The sequence below is a fragment of the Zerene cesonia genome, chromosome 25 (assembly GCF_012273895.1).
Source record: "Zerene cesonia ecotype Mississippi chromosome 25, Zerene_cesonia_1.1, whole genome shotgun sequence".
NCBI classification, from domain to species: Eukaryota; Metazoa; Arthropoda; class Insecta; order Lepidoptera; family Pieridae; genus Zerene; species Zerene cesonia.
Window position 1 is genome coordinate 4812102 of NC_052126.1, and position 23528 is coordinate 4835629.

The 23528-nt window shown below is 33.7% G+C and overlaps 2 protein-coding genes across 3 annotated transcripts in view; one reads left to right on the top strand and one right to left on the bottom strand.

Annotated features, from left to right (window-relative positions):
* Nucleotides 1–6: 6 nt before the first annotated feature.
* On the bottom strand, nucleotides 7–13261 carry LOC119836823 (meiosis-specific coiled-coil domain-containing protein MEIOC-like). Of its 2 annotated transcripts, none has more exons than XM_038362298.1 (10): nucleotides 13101–13261; nucleotides 10584–10666; nucleotides 8968–10013; nucleotides 8549–8654; nucleotides 7244–7466; nucleotides 6372–6577; nucleotides 5897–6009; nucleotides 5387–5502; nucleotides 4207–4326; nucleotides 7–3350 (listed from the first exon to the last, which is right to left on the bottom strand). In XM_038362298.1, exons 1-10 carry the CDS (start codon nucleotides 13164–13166, stop codon nucleotides 3147–3149), a joined length of 2283 nt encoding a protein of 760 aa, XP_038218226.1. In that variant the 5' UTR covers nucleotides 13167–13261; the 3' UTR covers nucleotides 7–3146. The 2 variants fall into 2 exon arrangements, with proteins under 2 accessions (XP_038218226.1, XP_038218227.1); XM_038362299.1 differs by lacking the exon at nucleotides 13101–13261 and adding an exon at nucleotides 12891–13076.
* Nucleotides 13262–21724: 8463 nt separating this feature from the next.
* Nucleotides 21725–23528, top strand: part of LOC119836795 (photoreceptor-specific nuclear receptor-like) — a 34379-nt gene continuing 32575 nt past the window's right edge. Inside the window, exon 1 of the mRNA XM_038362265.1 lies at nucleotides 21725–21785. Within this exon, the coding sequence (XP_038218193.1) occupies nucleotides 21725–21785 (61 nt within the window). The remainder of the gene's footprint in view (nucleotides 21786–23528) is intronic.

Sequence of the window (23528 nt, forward strand, 5' to 3'; positions counted from 1 at the left end):
GGTTTGTACAGGGATCAAATGCATGTACGTAAAAGGCACTACGTTCAACGAATAAAGATAAAGATAAAGATAAAGAAAAAGAAAAAAGAAACAAAAACGAAAAACAAGTTATAGCCATTCATAAAATTCATTTCGACGTTAGTCTTATTACGGCCTTTGTCAAATTGATTTAATCAAAAAGCGTCAACGCAACGAAAGAGAGAGAAAAAAAAAATTAGTTCTAAACATTTTCACTTAAACCTACAACTTAACATGGAAGATTATACTACGAATGTTTTGGTTAATCCGCCGCGTCGGCAGTGAAAACATATTTGTGCACCGATATCATAATTAATTCATTAATGAACCGTATTAAATATATTAAAGCGTATAAAATAGCGCGAACAGCGTCGTGCGCGGGAACGCGAAACGTCAAATTGACAGACACAGACAAAAAATATATTATACTCTATGGTTAGAACTGTCAAAACGAATCGCCGTATTAGTACGCGACTAAATTAAAAAAATTGACGATAAAAAGATACAATGGATTCCTCTAGACACCGAAACCGACTTTATAAACAACCAATAGACAAATACTTACGCTAATTATTCACATATTTAATAAACCTTTCACGGGAAACCGTTTAACCGACTACGACATCACATATAAGGTTTTAGACGTCGGAGCGAGTGAGGCGACCTTTGTTTCGTAAAACTATGAAGATATGACTAGATTTTATACTTTTTTAAATTAAACTTCCGAATATTTGCTAAGTATTTTTTTTCAGTGCGAATTTTGTTTGCAAGGTGTGTAAACCATGTATTTATTATGTACAAATATAAAATGTTTTAAACAAATTACGAATGGACAAAGCTGGACTTTCTCTTTGTTTTTATCAAAGGAGTTTCCAACTTCTGCATATGTCATCTGTATTCGTTTATATCTATTAAGTAAAAAATAAATTCTCATTGAAATAGCTATCAAGCGTTGTATATACTCTTACAAACCAGAAACTCGCAGGCCATAATAAAAAAAAATTAAATTTCCCTAAACTTTCCAAAGTCATATTAAATATATTAAAACCTCGGAAAGAACATTTTCTTTAATTCATCACTCGCACCGACATACTTGGCAAGTATAAACCGACCAAATTATGTATAGAATAAACTGCCCCTCCTACAATCGCGACACGATTCGCTTTTCAAACGGACGGTTAATTTTTTTGTTAATTAAAAGAAAATAGCCATTCATCCGTTAAAAGTCGAATCTGTACTGACCACAGATCATATATTGAACCAGACAAGACAAAATTGTAGCTAAATTGTCTATGACGTCACAGAATGCTTCAATTTATTTAATTCGCTGCCGTTTTTATGTTTGTACTATATATAAATAGACAAATTATTTAATCAAATACATAACAAGAGATTATTTTGAGTTTCACACGTATTTTATACGATAGATATGCATTTGCAGTTCACTCTAGTCAATGGTTGTACAAATTTTATAACAATTTTTATAAAAAGTGACATCAAAGACAATGATCTAGCATAATCTATGATCTGTGGTATTATAGGAAAGGGCGTAGACAATTATCTAGCCAAGCACAACTACCGGCATATAGACTAATGGTCGAATACACTTAAATGCAATTATAAAAGTGTACTTCACTGTTGATATGACTGTGGGCACCTCCCAAACGGTTTGTCACATATTGAGGGTAGATGATGAAAAATCTGTCTATATATAACGAAGTGCAAACTTTTAAATTAAATAAATGAATTGTTCATAATTTTAAATATTTTTAACTTATTAAATAAATCGGCTTAACGTATTGCACATCTGTATATAACACTTCATTTTATTTTGAAATTTATTGTCTGTAAAAAAAATAACACAAGCTAAATCGTACATTCAATTTTGTTTCCAAAATTCATTTTACTTATAATATATAAACGGTAACAGAAATAATAGATATAATTAATTTTTCTACAGATTTTCCATCATCACCATTTAAAGCCTTATTAAAACGTAGAATTTAAAATAAACGCACATGCGTTAAGACACGTCTATAAAGGCGTAAAACAGCACGAGTTGTGCATATTAAATGCTTTTAAATTTAGAAAAAAAAAAAATTGGCAACACTGCCGCGAAATTACGCAGCGGTAGAAAAGTTACAAAAGTATTAAAGTAGCTTAAATAGAAAAAGCTTAGCAGAGGGATAAAATTTGATAAAACCAGGGTTTCCATCACAGTGCCCATGTTATTTTTTCCGTCAGTGTTGCCAATTACCGAATCCATTTTTTTTTTTGGAGGGAAACTTAAGATACACATAACAAATTCATTAAATCTTTTATAATATACAAAAAACATAACACCGAAAGTTCATTGGGTTTTCATTTGTAACAAAATGGGAATTTCAATAATAAAAATCTTATGACCATTTCTGAGTACGATATTTGGCACTTGCTAACCTTCATAAATATGTCATTAAAATTCCCATTTTTAAATAATAAGCGTAGTTCTCACAACATTTCAACGTAAACCGTGTATAACCGCCTAATCCTCTTGTCAGGTACATAATACAAGTTTCCGCTCCAAAAAATTGACATCAATAAAATTAAATGATAAAAATTAATGTTAAATTAATTTATATATATATAAACAATTTAGCATAATTGATTTTCAGTTGAGTATTACATTAAATCTATTCGTTTCGAATCGTTAGAATTATTAGGTTGTCAAAGGAATTTAATGACGACTGACAAAACTTTAGTTTCTGATAGACATCATTAAAACAAGTTATTTTTAAGACATTTATGCCTAAATATGCTTATTTAACAAACAGAAATACCGATTATTTGAAATTATATTTTATAGAAATTAACAGTTAATTTTGAGCAATGTTAATTTGACATTTATTTTTAGTACAAAGAACTCCAATAACATACAGGTTTGATACAATATAAGTCAATTAGTTTAATTATTATAAATGACAGTTAAATAATAATTTAAAATGATAATCAACTACCATTAAAATATAATCTAACAGTGGCCAACTTCATTGAAAATAATTTCGAGCTGTACATACATCGAAACGAATAAACCTAATCACATTTAATGGCGTCTAACCACGATTTAACGACGTCCTAACGCCGTTAAATTAATTAATGGGCCCCGTGGCCAAATAGTGATATGGATGTCTCATAAATCGATTGTCATACCTCTGGTTCTTCTGATAGAAATCGTTGCGTTGGTTCACCTTGTGCTTGTAGTTTTGCGTGCGGCGATTCTTGTCTTTGTCGTTTTGTTTGTTCGTCTGTTTCTCTGTACTGTCTGACTTTGGCGGGTCGCCGCTCGGTTTGTCCTGAAATTGTTTTGCGATGAAATCTATTAATAGATATTTAGATACAATGAGAGCATGGATGAAGATAAATATTATTATTCTAATTATTTCATTATTTAGGTAAATAAAAACGGTAAGTAATTTTGAAAATACAGTTTAACAGAGCATCTTGTTAATGTTTATTTTCATACATACATAAAAAACAAAACGCAATTGGGACAATTTGGGAATATCATTACTAAAACAATAAAAAATTTAGTGTTTATAAACATATTATACAAAGTGGAATGTATGTATTTATAGAACCTAATGGAATGGGTTTCCTTTCTCTTGATAAATCAAGTTTTTTAAGAGATCTTTCATCCTTATTATTGACACAAACAACCAAAGCAACAGTACAGGTTGCAATTTAAACAAGTTTTTCTTCGGTTTAATTACTATTTGTTATGAGTGAATTTTGTAAACTTTTGAATGCATTCATTGCTTTCATCCTTTTTTTAAAATATTGTTGTATTGAAATTAAATTTTCTATATACGATATAAACAAGTAGTTTTACTTCTCCTGTTTTCATGTTTTGTTGTATTGAATCAATTCTAATTGATTTTTATTAAGTTTTTACTAAACAAATTGTTTCAAAATAAGTATATAAATAAAATTAACAAACTAGTAATCTGGTAACAACCTAAAGGTAAACAAACCAGTAGCTCAGCTATGAAGTTGCTAGCTATGTATGCATGTATATCCTTGCAGCATTCAGGGTTTACATATGTCTCCAATGATGAAATAATTATCGAAATCGGTCCAGTAGGTCCTGAGTTTAGTATGTTCAAACAAACTTAGCTATATATAACTAGTATAAATGTAACATTCTATTACCTCTTTATTGTCACCATTTGGTTTTCCCGGATTACTATTGTTGTTGTTGTTGTTGTTTAGTGGTGAATCCGGAGAGTGCTTAGGTGACTGCTGGTTCGAATACTGCGGGGAGTGGTCAGTCTGAAAGATATATCATTAACTTCATTATCCTACTAATATTATAAATGCGAAAGATTGTAAGGATGTGTGTGCGCTTGTTGCTCTTTTACGCAAAAACTACTGAACCGATTGCAATGAAATTTGGTATGTAGACAGCTGGACAACTGGAATAACATACAGGCAACTTTTTTCCCGATATTCCTGCGGGATACGGATTTACGCGAGGGAAATCTCGGGGCACAGCTAGTTTAAATATATACAGCTCAAAGATGACTGACTGACATAGTGATTTATCAACACACAGCCCAAACCACTGGATGGATCAAGCTTAAATTTGGCATGCAGAGAGATGTTATATTATTCAAGAGGAATCAGGATTTCAATCAACTTCCATAATTTCTTGTAATTCAATGACATTTTAATTGAGAAATTAGTAGATTCATTGTTATTTTTACACATAATTAATTTCTGCTTTAACAGCATCATGAGTCCCCCTCAATTAATTCGACCTTATTACATTAAATTAAATGTGTCTTAATTACATTGTGTCATAAACAATATATAAAATTATTTAAGAGATCATACTGCCATTTTTTTTTTTGGTTTTTATTTTATTATGGAAATACTTTTGAAAATACTTTTTAATTAATTACTAATTACAGAAAAATGTAGTTAAATAACTATATCTATTTAGACTAGGCACTAAATTTCCGCTCCGATTTCATACATGGTACCTACGTTCTTTCTTTCCATGGAACCTTACTACACCTACTTATGGCCTAACTAAAAACAAAGGCCTAATTGGTCGAGCCGATGTCGTTAAGCGATCCATGTTTATTCATATAGAACAGACTAGCTTTTGCCCGTGGCTTCGCACGCGTTAAATTCTGTGTACTTGAATAGATGTTATCGACACACAAAACGACCTCTCGAATCACTCTATAAAAAAAAAAGAATCCGACATAACCCACGGCCTCTTCCCCGGGGGCCGGGGGTATCTATGGGTGTCTATCTATGCAAGATTTCGCCGCTTTAAAAAAAATAGATAAATAAATTTAAAATAAGGTATAAGTGGACTCACGTGCGCGGGCGGCGGCGCGAGCGCGACGGTGAGCGTGAGGTCGCACCACATGGCGCAGCGGGCGCGCCGCGCGCACTCGCACAGCTGCTTCACCGCCGCCGCCAGCTGCAGTATCGCTGCGCATATATATATGTGTACATTAATACAAATGTGGGACTGTTTAACGCTGCATATCGCACATCCATTATATAGTCGACTAGCTTTCCGCCCGCGGCTTCGCCGACATGATAAGGTATATATAAGTAGCCTATAGTGAATCTTACATGATTTTATGATACATATTGACAATTAGGAATTACCATAAAACCTTTCATCCCCTATTTCAACACATTCTACCCTTATTTTTGCGATAAAAAGTATCCCATGTCCTTCCTAAGTTCAAGTCTATCTTCATACCAAATTTCATCAAAATCGGTTCAGTGGTTTAGGCGTGAAAGCGTAACAGACAGACAGAGTTGCTTTCGCATGTATAATATTAGTAGGTATGTATATATAACAGCGTGTACTCACGGTCAGCGGGCAGGTACCGGTGCGGCGCGAGCTCGCGGCGGCGCGCCGCCTGCACGCCGGCGACGGCGCTGCGCCACGCCAGCATCGCGCTCTCCACCTCGCCGTGCGGTGCGCTGGAATGTGACACTTGTTGGTATACCGATAAAGGCGTTTTCTGTATGTAAAGTAAGTTAATACAGTACTTGCGATGAACTAGATCTTATTGTTATTCAATCTAATTTTATTACCAGACAATAGGAAAGGAAAAAATAGATATACATGCTGTACTGCAGTACTGCTAGATGGAACTAGACTGGAAAATGAAAATTAAATATAGTCACTACATAATCACTCGACATATTTTACCGGATTTTTATTACAAAAGTGATATTTACATGGTTCACATCAATTTATCTTCATTGTTCATTAAACGGCATTATTTGTGACGCAATAAACACCCACTATTTAAATTAGGAAGCCAAAAAATACCACTTACATTTCCGCCAAATTCTTAACATCTTCCCTCCACGTAGTTGGATCGAAAGTAGCCGGATCCAAGCCCTTCTCTTGTTCCCCGGGTACATTCCCTTGGCCGCGTTTCAGAACCGTTATCTTCCCGTCCTCCGGTTTGTTTGGCTTCTTATTCTGCGCTACACACACACTCGCACGCAGCGTCTCCATTTTGCCCATTAACGTTAATACCTGGAAATGAGAAATTATAATCAGAAAATTATAAAATATCAATGTAAGTATTTAATCAAATGTACGAAATACTTGATCGTATCGGGATTGTTTTGATAAGGGCCGATTTTTCAATCCTTGGTTTTTTTTATGTCACAGTCGGCAATGGAGCTGGTGGGTCGCCTGATGGTAAGCGCTACCACCGCCCGTGAACATTTGAAGAGGCGTAACGTCACAAATGGATTGCCTACTTAAATTGGGAAGGGATTAGGAAAGGATTGATGAGAGGAATAGAGGAAAGGATGGAGGATAAAGGAGGACTAGGAAGGGTAAGGAAAAGGATATGGGCCTCCGGCTCCCCCACTCACCGTACGAAACACAATAGCGAGCTAAAGCTAAAGCAGGCTAGCTTATCATCCAACTGTATTTTTTAAGACACAAGATTGATCTTTTTTACAAATTGAGTAATGAGTATAAAATTACTTACTCAAATAATTGCATCAATAAAATGATAAAGGAGTAAGTAGAAATATTAATAAATAAATGATAACAGCTTTATTTGTTTCAGAATATAAATAATTAGTAAGTCTGTCAACTCTAGTGGGACAAGGATGCAGTTTCATCACAGAGATAGTATTATAGCAAGAGACTCCCCAGAGTAAGTAAATAAGAGTAGGCATTTCCTACCTTGGTGTGTTCCCTCAGCATATCCACAGTAAGTCTATCCACTCTAGTTGGACACGGAGGCAATCTTGGTACAGGGATAGAGTTAGATGAAGAGACAGCTCGGCCAGGGTAGGCGAGGGCAAGTCTCGCTTCTGTCCGTTTTCTCTCCCGTTCCAATTGCTTCCACTGTTCGTAGCACGCGTCTAGACGAGCGTGGAGTATACTAGATGATGTTACAGCACCCCTGAAATTAGTTAAATTAAATCTATAGCATTGAATTGTAATAAAGAACTGACTCCAAGTCAGATTAGAATGTTGTTTGTGAGCCGGAGGCTTCCTCATCCTTCCCAGTCCATTCCTTCAATCCCCTCGTCAATCCTTTCCTTATACATTATATACAGAGAGGCTTATGGGGGTAATGATCATTTACAGACGAACCACCTGCTCAATTACCCACCCTAGCATAAAAAATAAAAATTGCCTCAAGCAAACTTTTTATGTCAATTGTTTTTACTTAGTTTATGACCTAAATAACGTATCAAATTCGAGCGTTAGTTAACTAACTAAACTAACCGATTTTTACGAAATTTTATATATATATTCGGTAGGTTATAGGCTATTTTACAAGCGCGTGCTAGATTAGCTAGTATTATTGTAAATATTCCTTCATATATCACATAATAATAAAATTATAAACTAAAGATTTGATTTTTTTGGACATGCAAATCTCAAGAAACACTGAATAGCAAAATAACTTGTGTCATATAGCACATTTGTCAAGGAAGGCTAAATGTTTTCATATCAGGCTTTTTGGGAAAACAAATGCGGGTGAAACCGCGCGCTACAGATAGTTTCACATATAATTACACAACTAAAAGACATTCTTTAAGGTTTATTTTTAAAGACCCCTTGTATGGAGTATAATATTATCATAATGTGAATATCAAGATACTAGAAAAGTACAATGTTTAGTGCACAATAATCTATCAGTAATTGTTATCATAACTCCTCCAGAGAGTCAAGGATACTATTGTACAAAGATCATTTAGATATAGATATTTTAACAGCAAGATATAAATTTACACATGAATATAGTTCATTTAAGAACTAGCAGATTATCTTGAATTCGCAATCGAAATATTTTGAGATATTATTCTTGTTAAAATTAAAAGATCAATATATTATATTATATTAAATTTTTATTTATAAACTGACCAAATTTAAATGAGAAGAAATAAATGCACACAAAGCATTCAAAGGTAACAAATACAAAAAAAAATACGAGTTGAATTGATAGCCAGATAGATAGATATATAAAATAACTACCTCATATTCCTCATAGCATAATAGGGTGCAAGGGGCAAATCCAACATTGGCGACGGCAGCACTGGCGGTGGGACTGGCGGGCTCGGACCCAGTAAAGCATTCAAACCTGTAATTACAGTGTTGCCATATATATATATTATTGTAATAATTGTTTCTTACCGGCGTCTATGGAGAAGGAAGATACCTTTCCAAAATTCTAAAATATGACAAAAAACATCAAGAAATTTAGACACAAAAAAAGGACATTTGAATTGAGAACCGTTGTTTTTTGGTCATCGGTTGAAAATACGAAAATAATATAATCACAAGACATTCAATTTAAATATAGAACAGACTGTAGCATCAAGTAGACGTAATTACAAAATTTTGAAAATACTGTAGTTAAAAAGAAATGTATTGTACAAAAATATGTGACTCACCAAGATTAAACGGAGCATTCTCATGCAGGAAGGACACATCGACGTTCAATTGATTCGGAGGCGGTCGATTCCTCATCAGCATGTTCATCTGTCGCGCCAATTCTTGCTGACGAACCACCGCTTGCTGATCTCTGTTCATACCGTTATCGAAATTTTGTCTCTGCTCCATACCGTTTTGATAACCATCTCGTATAACTTGATTCATATCGCGCCTCATGAAATCGTTTTGATGATATCCGTTCGGTTTGAAATTCATAGCGTTCACTGGTTGATTGAAATCGAAATTCTGCAAGCTGTTCCTGTCCACTTGATTGAGCATTTCGTTTGGATAGAAGTTGTTCTCTCCGTTGAACTTTGTAGGAGGATGTTGGAAGTTACGGTTGAAAAACACCTTGTTCCTATCATCTAGCATCTTATATTCTTCGTTTGGATAGTGCCCATTCATTTCTGGCATTTTAAAATTATTCTGCAGTAAATTGTCCTCCCTCGTCCGGTCCAGTGATAGATTCAATTGATGCAAATATGTTAGCAAATCCGTTGGATCCGTGTTCTGTTCTTTGACGAATGAATTGTCGAATTTATTTGGATATCTTTGGGCGTAATCGTAGTTCGAGTAATTCATGTCTATATTCAAACTGTTTGGTCGTTGGTTGAAATTGCTGAACATATTTGTCTCCGGCAGAGAGTTTCTTTGGTTCGGCTCGAAGAAATTGTAGAATTTCTCGTCGTATTTTGTTGGGCTTGAGAATTGCGCGCCGCCTATTTCTTGAGCAGCTAAGCGCAGTAAATTCAACTGTTCGGGTGTCACTGTATCGTCGCTTATCGGTTCTATGCCGAGCAAATGGTCATCATTCTCTGGATAATTGACAAATCCGTTTGAAAATCCATTCTGCATGTAGAAGCCGTTTTCGTTTTGATTCAAATAGGGATTGTTTTGAAACGAGTTGAACGGCGGCGATAAGAATGAACTTCCTGTGTCGTTTTTGGCATATTGGTTTAGGCCCGACTGTAGCGTGCCTATTGTTTTTTCCGGTGTTTGTATGGAACTGAAATAAAACGTTAATGAAAATGAGTATACCTCTTGAATCATGCTGACGAAAGCTATATTTAAAACAGACATGTTTAAATATCCTGCTATCGCAATTTTAATTCAAAACAATTGTTTAATATTACAAGTGTGAAATACAAATCAAATATAAATCATTAGCAGTTGTAAGGTAATTGCAATTAGTAAATTAGGGAATAAGACAGAAAGAAAATTTATAATTTACTAGCTGCGCCCTCCGGTTTCACCCGTGTAAGTCCGTATCCTGTAGGAATATCGGGATAAACAGTTGTCTATACATTATTCCAGTTGTCCAGCTGTCTATTTACCAAATTTCATTGCAATCGGTTCAGTAATTTTTGTGTGAAAGATAAACAAACGCACACACATCCTTACAAACTTTCACATTTATAATATTAAGTAGGATTTAAACTTGAAAGGAAGGAAAGGAAAGGAAGCTGCATTATTCTAATTACTTTTTTTTCTAAGTTTTATTTTAATTTGAAATAATTTAATGTTCAAGGTAATTTATGACTATGAATATACTTAATTAAGTATACAAGATTCTTACCTGTTCCCTTCTGGTCCGGGTTCATCCAGAATCTTTGTGATGAGATCCCGAACCATTGAGTTTTCTTCCATAATTCTGTCTGACTGCAAGGAAGAAAATTTAATATTACACATCAAATTGGTTTGATTATTTGAATAGAATTTAAATTTATGAAACCAAAAGTAACAGAATAAAATTCAAAATTATTTTTCAAAAAATATATGTCAACAACACACTGCACATACAATAGCTTGATAGTGATAATCACATACATTGTAATTGATTTTTATTGAAAAATCAAACCTAGGTAACTTGAACAATATAAAGACTAGGCTATTATATTGATTCTTGTTGTATCCTGTGTTTCATCTACAGACCTAATAGGGTAACTTTTTTGTTTAATAGCCTGTAGGTTGCAATAATTTGATTTCAAAAGTTCTTCTAAAGTAAGATTTAACCTCAAAAACATAACTATCCACTGACTGACATTGCTTTAATAATGTAATAATAATGCAAAATTTGAAATTTTCAGATGTTTCAAAAATATGTCCATAAATAAAAATAAAAAAAATTAAACAATTTAAAAGTAAAATGTGCTTCATTTCACATTTCTTATACAAGGATGCAATATTTTATTGTTATATTCACACAAATATTAATTGGAACTATACTATATTATAAAGATGGGCCCGCAATACCAGAACCTTTTGGATCCCCACTAAAAAAGGCATAATAGAATGATGCAACAATTTCAGGCATCAACTTTCGTAAACTACAGTTATCTTATATTTATATTTGAGAACTGTATATTTTCGCTTACAGTCACTGCATATACTCTCAATCTATACCTCTGATTATAAAGCCATTGTAAATATTGAACATGTTGCATTTAATATTTATTAGCTTTATAATTTACTCATATAAGAATTACAAGGAAAATAGATCTTTGTGGTTTGAAGCAGATGCATTTCACAACTATTCCATTAGACAATGTTATTTACATAAGACAGCAGCTGATCAGCTCTCTAAACTATCACCTATTTCTTAAGCTCACTATTCTATCACCTATTTCTAATAAGTATTAAGATAGAATAGTGACATAAATTAGACATAAAAAAAAACTAACCACTTTTATTTTTACAAATTTTATCACTGTTTCACCTCAATAGCTTTATTTCAACAGTTGTATAATAAGATGTATACTGACAAGTAAAAAATCAAGCCAACAAGTGATAAATCTACCATTAAATTAATTTTATATAAGCTTCCCGTCACAGTTTTGCTGTGTATTGAAAGGGAATTCTCATAGGAATGGATGTTTCACTGCTGTAAAAAGTACTGGATATCACTCTTTTGTCTCCTAATTATCTCCAGATACAAAAATCATATTATAAAAAAATCAATTATAATGTTAATAGGAATCTACTGTTTATCTTAATGTTTGTAATTTAAGGGATAATACTTTTGCTTTTTTTTTTAATGGGAACTTATGAACTAGATTATTAACAATAATTCCTAACATAACCCCTACATTTATACACACAGGTTAAATATATTGCAACTCTCCATCCCGACAAAATTATTTGCATTTAATTTATTATATACCATACCATATTAAATCAAGATATAAACAATGTTTAAATAAACATACTAACAATAACAGTTTCAAACTATTATTTTTTTAAACACACAAATCCTTCATATTCTAATTTGAAAAGCAGATTATTGCTCAACAATAAAATCGTCAAGCACTCAAAGGCACGGTTTATTTTTAATACACAAGCATGACCTTTTCTGTGGGTGAGTTTTATATGAAGCAAAGAATAAATCTTTTTTTACACCTACTAAGTATAAAAGAAATGCATGTGTCTTTTACTATCAATTGGTACACAAATAACAATATGATGATGTAATTATTTGTTACTTACAATAATATTGATTAGAGCTCTTATTTCATCATAGTGCACTGTATCTCATATGACCCATATTATTGTTTTTATCACAGTACACATTAATAGAAGTATTAAACTTAATTGTTATAGATGCAGGCTGTGATAAAATATTTCAGCATGTGTTTAATTCAATAGTTCCTCGTATGTATGAAGGACATACAAATGTTTTTTAATCGACAGAGAAAGTAGGAACTGTAGGCGCAGTTACTGCGTATTAAATATTTCGTTGTATTGAAACAGATCATGATATCTATAAAGTTATTGTTCGTAATTTATGTGAATGCTGACATTAAAGTCACTTGTTGTTGTGTCCTCTAAAGCACTAACTACATAATTCTAAAAATATTGTGTGCACTATTCATATGTCATCGTTCACCTCGAAAAATTATACGTGGTTGGCGGAGACCCCGTTATGCGAAGGCGTAAACCAAGTTGCTTTAAATTTAATCTTCATTTTCCACTTTTATACACAGTTTCACTATACACCAAGAGTTTTTCCCGGATTTTGGGTCATATTGACAGCTCCAATTGGACATTTACAACACCCATGGGAAAGGCACTTTTCACTAACAAACCAGCAACTTACCTGATCAGCTTCATTTTCAACGTTTTTAAACGCGTTACTTATGTGGCATAAATCACTGAAGGCCATTTAAAATTTAAAATTATTTCTTGCCACGGTACATAGGAGCTACGAGTGCTAAGCCATTTTTTCTCTGACCTATATGTATAAAAAGTCGTGCTATAGCCTATAAACTTGCCATTGGTGTTGCTGTCTTCCATAATATGAGAAATACGTATTTCAATCGCTTTACAATTATTGAATGTTCATATAATGAGAAACAATAATTTATTAACTTATTACTTACCTTAGAAAATAATAATTATTTTTTGTACAAATTTCAGAAATGATTCACAATTTCCCGCCCTTTTATTTTTTTTTCTACATCAAAACTTTTTTCAACTTATCTTTTGATAATTGAATAAAAATTTCGACATCAATATAAAATGAAAGTCACATTTTATTCTATTTTTCAGATGATTTATATAAAATACGAATTTATGTTAACTAGAAATAATTCCTTCACAAAAATAAAATATAAATTAAGTATTAATAATAATAATTTCTAAATACACAAAAATGTATTTCAATTTCATTTGAATTTATCTACTAAATTATGATTACTTGAAAAATCTCACTAATTCAGCGAGCCACTTGAAAAAAATTGCAATTTTATACAAATTCTAGACAAAAACAACATCTGTTTTTAAAATGGCAATTAAAGAACCATTTTTTTTCTTTCAGAAACAGGATCAGTCGTCATAGACTATACATTGATATTTTATGCAGATACTTCACGACCAATGTTGTAATGACCATGAGAAATAAGTAACACTGTCTACATAATATATTGATATGAACTACTTTCTTGATCATACGGGTGCTTTTTAATCTTTAATATAGTTGTAGATAATTTTACGTTTTCCTAGGTTTAAAAACTTGACACTGGCAAATAGTTCAGACTAATAGCACAGAATAATAAAGTACAAGTACTTATAGCCTTTAGAAAGAGCTATGACTTATGTCACACAATTAATTTTATGACTTGTTATTGTAATAATATCAATTTAATTTATCATTTCATGCAGGCGTTTAATTTAATGAAATATAAACACTGTTACTTAATTTACGTTTAAAAAATGTACTTATCTAATATGATTGCATTGAGCGCCATCTGTATATGACGTTTAAAAATAGGTCCGTCTGCTAAAATAATGTGTAGCGTGTGAATACTGGTAGTATTCAGTAATCTGTGGCTAAGGTTTGATTTTAACTTGGACTTTTATTTAACGAGATGGCTCTGGTTTCATATTATTTTTTGGCAATGATTATTCACTATGTTTAAAAAAAAAACAATTTAGTTAATATTGTTCGTTTTTAATTACCTTAAATTGTGTTGTCTGTTTCTTTGTTCTGGCATATTTATATTTGTTTAAGGTTTGGTATAGATACACTTTGGCGAATTTGCTTTGTACTATGTACTGTTAGTGATAATATAAATACTCGGTATACCTATTTCAACTGACTTAAAAAAAGGAAGTTCTCATTACGACTGTATTTTTTGTGTTTGTTGCCTCATAATTTTCGACTGAACCGATTTTTAGATCTTAAAAAAATGATGTAGGTAAATGAGACAATACTTTTTCTTTTATTCATTAAATAAATCGTTTTCATTCATTAAATTCAAAGTTGCATGGGAATGTATTAAGATTATACCTAAACCTTTTGTGTTATAATTTTAATTTTTTATGTCATCGTTTGGAATGGAGCTGGTGGGTCACTTGTTGTCAGTGCTATCACAACCCATGAACATTTGCAGAGGTTTGCAAACGACTGTGAAATTGGATTGCCGAATTTCAGGGATAAAGAAGTGATCTATGGAAGAAACAAAGGAAAGGACTGGGAAGGATAAGGATACAGGTTTTCGGGCACCCCTACTCACCAAACGAAACACCGTGCCATGTTACTGTGCGAGCTGGCCAAATTCGTGCTGAAGGTATCATTATGTTAAACTGTCTTTTTTTTTTTTTTTTTTTTATCGCCTTGCAGGCAAACTAGCAGGCGGGTCACCTGATGGAAAGTGACGCCCGCCGCCCATATGCACTTGCGATGTTAGGGGCATCGCGAGTGTGTTGCCGGTCTGACTGATCTATCAACGCACAGCTCAAGCTAATAGAGCGATTTGCCTGAAATTTAGCATGTTTTCTGCATGATGTAGGCATCTTAAGGATTTTGATAAATTCTCCCCCCAAGGGATAAAATGGGGGATAAGAATTAATACCATATAAGTTTATTGCGACAAGGCGGGCGAATCTTCGGGCAAAAGCTTTTATGTCATAGCGGGCAACTGAGCTGGTTCGCTTGATGGTAAGCGATGACCACCGTCTATGAACATTCGCACAGGCAGTGCTTCTTTCGGAATAAGGAAAGGATTGATGAGAGGGAAGAAGGAATGGGCTGGAAATGGTCAGGCAAAGAAAACGGGCCTCCGGCTCCCCCACTCGCCGTACGAAACACTATAGTATGCTATTATTTCACGCCGTTTTCTGTGGGGGTCTGGTACTTCCCCGGAACGAGCTGGCCTAATACGTGCCGAAGCATGCTCGACTCTCTCATAAAGACACATAAAAAGCTAATTGTTTGATTATAGAAAGTAAAACCAATGATGAAAAAAATGTTAGTTAACTTATTCTTCTAGTAAACATAGATAATAAATTCCCGCCATAATTATTAACTGTCAAAACAATCATCGAATAATACAGTGCATGAATGCTTTAATTACAAACCGTGAGGCATGAAACCCTTCTCTTTGAGAACTGTTTGAGCAATGCAATTGTATTAGTGCACGCTTGTGTGTATTGTAAACGAATTAAGCTACCTCTATGCATTTAGTACGATATAACTGCATTCATTTGATATATTTTATACTTAATCTATAGCACAGATAACATAATGTTATCATCATCACTGCTGGGACACAGGCCTCCTATGAGGGTTCAGGCCATAATCCACCACGCTGGCCAAGTGCGGGTTGGCAGATATCACATGTCGTCGAACTTTTGATTCTTGGACATGCCGGTTTCCTCACGATGTTTTCCTTCACCGTTTTAAGCAGTGGTGATGTTATCCACACGTGCAGATAAATTGAAAAATCAATTTATTTCCTGCACGCTCGCTCGGTCTCGAACCCTGACTTATCGATTTTTGTAGTCCGAGGTTCTCACCACTGAGCCACAACTGCTTTTAGCCACCACTGCTTTTGCATATATTTTACATAATGTTATACTTTATACTAATTTGACGTTTATATAGCACGGTGTTATAGTTGTTCTATTTGACTGCCTCCTTAGTACAGTGGTTTACGCGTGAGTGAGGGGTCCTGCGTTCGATATCCGATGGGGATTCATAAATAAATGTCTCGATCTGATAGAATACAGAAGGCTGATCTACTTGTCCATAAATAAAATCGATCAGTGAAACAGTATATATATTACATGCCCCAGACCCCAATGCGGGACACGAGACTTCACTGTTATACCATAGTTACTGTGATAACACATTTATTAAAAACTAGACGCTCGTCCCGGCTCCGCTCGGATATCAAGATTCCTGTTTAATCCAAAGGGAGCATTTAATCGAGATAAAAATGATCCTATCACCCAATTCAGCTCATACCCTGTCTGTATACCAAATTTCATCAAGATCCGTGCAATAGTTTCAGCGTGACGGACAAACATCAAAACAAACAAACTTTTAGATTTACAATATTCATGTGATAGTGTGATAAATAAGAAGAAGGTTTTACATTCGCTCTAGTACAGATAATATATAGATATTACTTACGCTATCTGCGATTTGTTATACCACAGATAATATAATACTATACTATTAGTTATACTGATCTATTTCTCTTTTTTTCTGACCCTACCTGCATTATTATGTTTTCTGATATCTATGTACATAATAGGCATCACTTCGCACTGTTTTGAGTGTGAGAGTCGAGCACGCTTCGGCACTAGGGAGTCGTACACATTATACTGCCAATGTGAAATATTAGCATTTTTTTAATTTTTTTATGTCACAGTCGGTAATGGAGCTGGTGGGTCGCCTGATGATAAGCGCTACCGCCGCCCATGAACATTTGTAAAGGCATAAGGTCCATTGCAGACCTTACGACTCTACAATAGGATTGCCGACTTTATTGTAAGGGATTAAGAAAGGATTGGCGAGAGGAATAAAGGAAAGGACTGGGAAGGGAAGCTAAAAGATATGGGCCTCTATATTAGCATGCTACTGTTATTCGTTTGGTGATTGGTGGAGCCGGAGGTCCGTATTATCCTTCTTTGTCACACTTCACAGTCTTGTAGTCCCGTCGTTAACCCGTTCCTTATCCTTTCCCCCTAACAGTGAGCAGCACATTTGCAGCGGCTGTACATTACGCAAACCACTAGCTCAGTTGTCCGGTATAACATAAAAAAATAGTCATGAAGCTATTGTGGTTGATCTAATTGCACCGAGGTAGATTAAATCTATATATTGAAAAAGATAGTAAATATTCATATTTTAATTTTTATTCTTTAATCTTTATAAGCGCATAGATTCAAGCTTTTTGAATTTATGAAAGAACGGTGACAATACAATAATTATTACATGAGTTCGTATTATCCTTATTAGGATCGCGATATAAGATTTACCCTACTTTCGGCAGCTATTTCTCATCAAACGATTTACGTTTTAAATGTTTTGTTATCTATTTACAAGTCTCATTTGGTTATTTTTTGAATTCTTTACGTAAAATAAGTTTGATATAAGATGGTGTTTCGTTCGTCCGTTAGAGCTTATATCTCAGAAACTACTGATGTGTGTGTGTGTTTGTTGCTCTTTCACGCAAAGACTGCTAAGCCGATTGCAATGAAATTTGGTGCGTAGATAGCTGGACTACTGGAATAACATATAGGCAGCTTTTTATCTCGATATTCCTACGGGATACGGACTTACGCGGGTGAAACCGCGAGGCGCAGCTAGTAATTCATAAAGTGGAGTCAAAAGAAAAAAAATCATAACATCTATATAAGTATTTATAAAATATGTTTCTTTTGGGAGCAAAGGAAGTTTTATATATAAACTCGTGTGATACTCAGACTTGGCCTTGGAGGGCTATAGAAATAAAAAATGCCTCGAAAACCGGCTGATTCTATTTATTTATAAAAAAAGTAACTTCGACCACAGACAAAACAAACCAGAGTAAATTTCCGTTCCCGCCATTTTGGTAATACAAATGTCAACAGCGCAACACCGTCACCTGGTCTCGACATCTCGGCGGGGAGTCTTTACTGCTATTATTCAATTTATCTGCAAACATTCAACGTTAATAATTGCCAATTACATTTGCTTATGATTGCAGTCTTTTCCATCGTTCCACGCTTGTTTTAACGCGTTTGACAGATATATTGGCGGGAATTGTTTATTTTTCTACCTATTTATTTTTTTTTTTCCGGCCTAGTTATGTATTATATTATTTATTTATTTATTTATTCTTTATTGCACACTTACAAAATATAAAACATAGCAAAACTTAACAAAAGCAACTTGAAACTAGTGTGCAAATGGCGGCCTTATGGCTAAAAGCCATCTCTACCAGGCAACCGTTGGGTAAAGGACAAAATATTTATTTTCTATACTTTAGGCCAAGAACATATATTTCATTCAGTTATGTTACCAGTTCTCTGCACCTATACACAGTAGATAAATGAAAGCATTCAAGTTTTACTTCCTACTGCAACTTTAGTTGACGATAAGGATTGTCGTGTCGCATAGTAGTTTAAAGAAGCATGCATAATATGCATATCCTTTTCCTCACCCTTCCTCGTTCATTCCTGTTGTTCCTCTCGACACGTACGGCCTTCCTTAAACCTCTCCAAAAATGTATATGGCGGAGGTGGTCGTTTTACCATCAGGCAACCCATCAGCTGCGGTTACCCATTTTGATATAAAAAAAAATTGGAAAATAAATAAATAATAGGAAAAGGTATTCATTTACAATACATCAAATTATACAACATCGCTTTTAACTAGAGTAGGTACGTAATAAATAGGAATTGTGAAGGTGATGCATGTTTTTTTTTAATTTAATAGTCAATATGAAACTTAAAAAAAATTAAAATATTCGTTTCGTAATTTACTTGATAGCGTAATGATTCATAGAGTGGTTTTAAATGACTTGTCTTCTAATGGTTCATTTGATTTTTGATTTCATCACCATTCATTTTAATTGTGTTTAAATGGTTTTAGTTATTCAATAGCAATTGGTTTTTAATCTTATAATAAATATAATATTATTTATTAATCTTAATATTTTTAATATGTTTATTTATTACTATTAACAAAAATTGTACAAATAAGGAAACTTAAAAATAACATGATAAAAAAAGAATAAGAGTACAATTATACTAGCTGAAGCACGCAGCTTAGCCTGTTCCCAAATCTATTTTCATAATTTTATCATTGCTCAGTTTTTATTGGTCCTAGCGACATATTTTATAGCCTATATATACCACTCCGCGATAACATATCTCAGAAACTTAGAAAATAACATACCTACATCATCATCAGACATAAATATTTTGTTCTAACTACAACAAATTACCTACCTTGAAATAAAAAAAATGAACCGAATGATATGTATGTGTTTGTTATAAAAACTAATTTCATTCTGAATATGCCGATTTTGTTAATGTCTATTTCCCTATTAACAGGTTTAACAAATCATAACAATATATAATAATTATGATAGAGTTTATCTATTAACATTCTCTACAATATCATTAATCATACAGAAGTTCGTAAGACGTTAGCTTTTACGAAAGAAAAAAAAAGAGAATACAAAAACGATTTAATCAAAAGAAGCTTTAAGCGCATAATAAATTTCAGAACGAAACTAATACCGCCGCCAATAAATGAAATCCGCACCGAAATTCAAAACAAAGAATTCAAATAAAGAAATCAATCGCGTTCGAGTCAAGAATTCGTGAACCGTAAGTGGGAGCGGGATGGTGTGATGCAAAATCTAGTACGTTCAAACGAGACAAGTATAGCGTTAATCCTATTGGCTTATACTAGCCGATGTTTGCCGCGATTGGTCGCCATGCCTTATTGAACTGTCACTGAAGACCGCGGTTTAGGGGTGAGCGGTAATTCGGGGGTAAATAGGGGGGAAAGGTCGTAGGGGTGTAGGGAGGCTTCACCTAGCGGAGTTTGGTGATTGACTTGTGGGTAGTTTTGGGGATCCTTTGACTATTTCAAATGGATTTTGTGTGGAATTAGATTTCACTTTGAGAGATATTGAATGGTACTGTATTTGGAATTTATTGTGACATTTTTGTCTTCTTTCAAAACATTTTTCCTCGGTACGATAATTGTAGTTTTCAAAAAAATGATCACAAATGCTACATGCGTATCACGTGTACATAAAGCACAATTTTATAGATTTTATAACTATAGGTTACATGAATTTAATAGATAAATATTAAATAGTTTTTAATTATTTCTCCAAAAATATCTATACCTCAACTCCTTGGAGTATTATTTTTAACCTACATTAGAATATGAATATCCAATTAATAGTTAGGTATAAACCACACTAGGTTGTAAGAATTCGAAATATGAACTTCAAAACATTCAAGCATTACATACTTAGTAGGCATTAAATCCCGTCAATCTCATTGGCTATGAAAACGCGGGAAATCGTTGATTTTTCCTCTCTGATGTCATTTTTCGCGGGAACGCCACGCCCTTGCCAAATATTCTATTCCCATTGGATTACAGACGTTAAATGTCAAATGTAACGGCTAACATGAAGGTATATTTGTATACCTACGTCATACGTGGGTAAGGAAAATAGAGTACCAAATACGCTACATTGTACAGTGAAGATATACAAAGTCATTGTCTTGCCAATGATTATAACAATTAAATAATGGATGACATTTTGTATATTGATTTGACATTGGACGATTATTGTTTATAAATTATTTAAATTAATGACAAAACAAAATAAAAAATACAGAACAGCCTGAAAAAGAACAACGATACAGCCATCCATTTAAACTTTACAATTATCAGAATCAATTAAACACAACCTAATTAAATAACGGGACGCAATCGGAAAACCATTCCAGTAAAATCGACGTCATTATTCTAAATGGCGGGACGCAACAGCGTAATGCCACAAATTAAAGCTTAAAACGGGCGTTTAACAGCTGACCCATACCCCCCTCCCCCCAATCAGAAAAGCAACGGGGCGGGGCAGCCACGCCTCAGCCGAGTACAGTGCTGTACGTCAAAAGTGTGACGGCAGCCGCGGCGTGCGCGCGAAACGCTGTCACGCCGAACGTCAAAAGTAACCGCGTAATTCGAAAAAAGAATTTGTCTGTGGTATTTGTTTTTTTTTTCGTATTTCAAATTGTAATGCGCTCGTTGATTTGTAGTCACACGGCGAACTAACTGTTTTATTATTGTAATTAAAGTTAATACTTAATTCTTTTATATATTAACATATTTCAATTACAGAGATTGTGATGTGTAATAAATAAACTGAATAAACAATTAACAAATAAACTTTTAAGTGGTTATTGTGATTAAATATTAAAATGGAAGTCGCTCAAACACCATTACAATTAACTCAGGAACATCAGGATGGGAGGATTACAAGTTGGTACATTTATAATTTCTTTGAAATAGTTATAGAGAGCTATACAAGTTAAATACTAAATTTAATACTACAAGAAAATATTTGATGATTTTTGATTAGTCTCTCACCTCTAATAGTAATAATAAATCCTTAAACATACTCCGTCACCTAATGTAACCATATTGAATCTAAGCTGCGGATTAATCTGTTATTTTATAAATATATAAATCAACCTATTTATATTAAAAAGCATGGATCTATAAGCTAATGATCAAGCAAAAATAAGACTACAAAGCGTTGTGGTCACAGTAAAATGCCAGAGAAATTTGTGTTATGGCTGCATGCATATGCTATTCGAACTCGACCTGTGTGGCAAATGGTAACGAAGAATAGCCATGAAGCGTTCTGAACATAAATTGATTAATTTACTACAGATCACGGACAGACTTTTCTGCTTAATACAATTTTAAATGAACAAAATACAATCAGAGCATATTAAAAGCTTCAGGCAAAGTAACAAACGATTCTGGTGCTCGCCGATGGCTGCCGGGATATCCCCGCTTATATTGCACGGTTTCCGCGGTGGTTCACAGGCAACCTAACACGTTCAGCACTTTGTCCCTCACCTCACATTTTTATACAAGAACTGTATAGGTACTGAATGGTTTTGCTTGATCTTTTTCTCCCACTTTTAACGTACAAGGCCGATTCCTATCCTACTAATATTATAAATGCGAAAGTTTGTAAGGATGTGTGTGTATTTGTTGCTCTTTCAAGCGATAACTATTGAACCGATTGCAATAAAATTTGGTATGTAGACAACGGAACTGCTGACCAACTGGAATAACATATAGGCAACTTTTTATCCCGATATTCCCACGGGATCCGGACTAACGCGGGTGAAATCGCGGGGCGCAGCTAGTTTTCAATAAAATGGACATGTTAACTATTAAGTTATAGAACATTCAAGTGAAAATCCAATTCCACCTTTGTAAAATAATAAGGAACGTGATTTTATATTTAATTTTTTTTTCAAGTAATTTAATTCAGTCGATTGTGTGGTAAACCAATTAATAGGTACTAAGAATACGTCATGGCTTGCCTTCATTGCCACAACGCGTTGTGGTCGACTTACGAGAAGTATATTATATACACGACACGAATCTCGCTTTGACGTCTTTGTGTAATAGACACGTTTTGTGAACTATTTTGTTGCTTAAAAAAGAACATACGTTAATGACTTATAATTTCAGCACTTGATTGTTGTAAGTACGAGTTATACTCTGGAAACAAAATATGCATAGCTAAGTACATACTAAAGTCTATGACATGATGTATCTAAGTACTTTAACTTATCTACTTACTTTACGTCGAAATTTTTAATTCCTGGAAATGCCTCACGATGTTTCCTTTACCATTTCGGAGCAGTGGATAATGATAAGAATATAAAGTGCTTTGATATTTAATATGCTTGATAAACTACCTGTACAGTGTACTTGATAAATTCTGGGGAGTTTTTATATTTGCAAGGCAAAGTCGAGCTTTATTTTTTTTTTAACATAAGATAGTATGTTACATATTATGGGTATTATTTTTGGTATTTTTGTGAATAATGGTTACTGAAGAGAAAATCCGCAAGATATAGGTATTTCAAACGTCCTAAATCCTAATTTAATAAAAGTTCACTCTATTGTGATAAAATGCCTATTAAACATAGTAAAATACCACGTAGCTAGTTATTAGTTTCACTTAAGTAATTTCTT

What these genes read in the sequence shown, in the direction of transcription:
- LOC119836823 (XM_038362298.1), bottom strand. Translation starts at nt 13,166, where the DNA reads ATGGCCTTCAGTGATTTATGCCACATAAGTAACGCGTTTAAAAACGTT. An exon ending in GAATGCTCCGTTTAATCTTG is followed by an intron (nt 8,655 to 8,967) that starts GTGAGTCACATA and finishes CTGTAATTACAG; the next exon opens with GTTTGAATGCTTTACTGGGT. An exon ending in CAAATGGTGACAATAAAGAG is followed by an intron (nt 3,351 to 4,206) that starts GTAATAGAATGT and finishes AAACAATTTCAG; the next exon opens with GACAAACCGAGCGGCGACCC.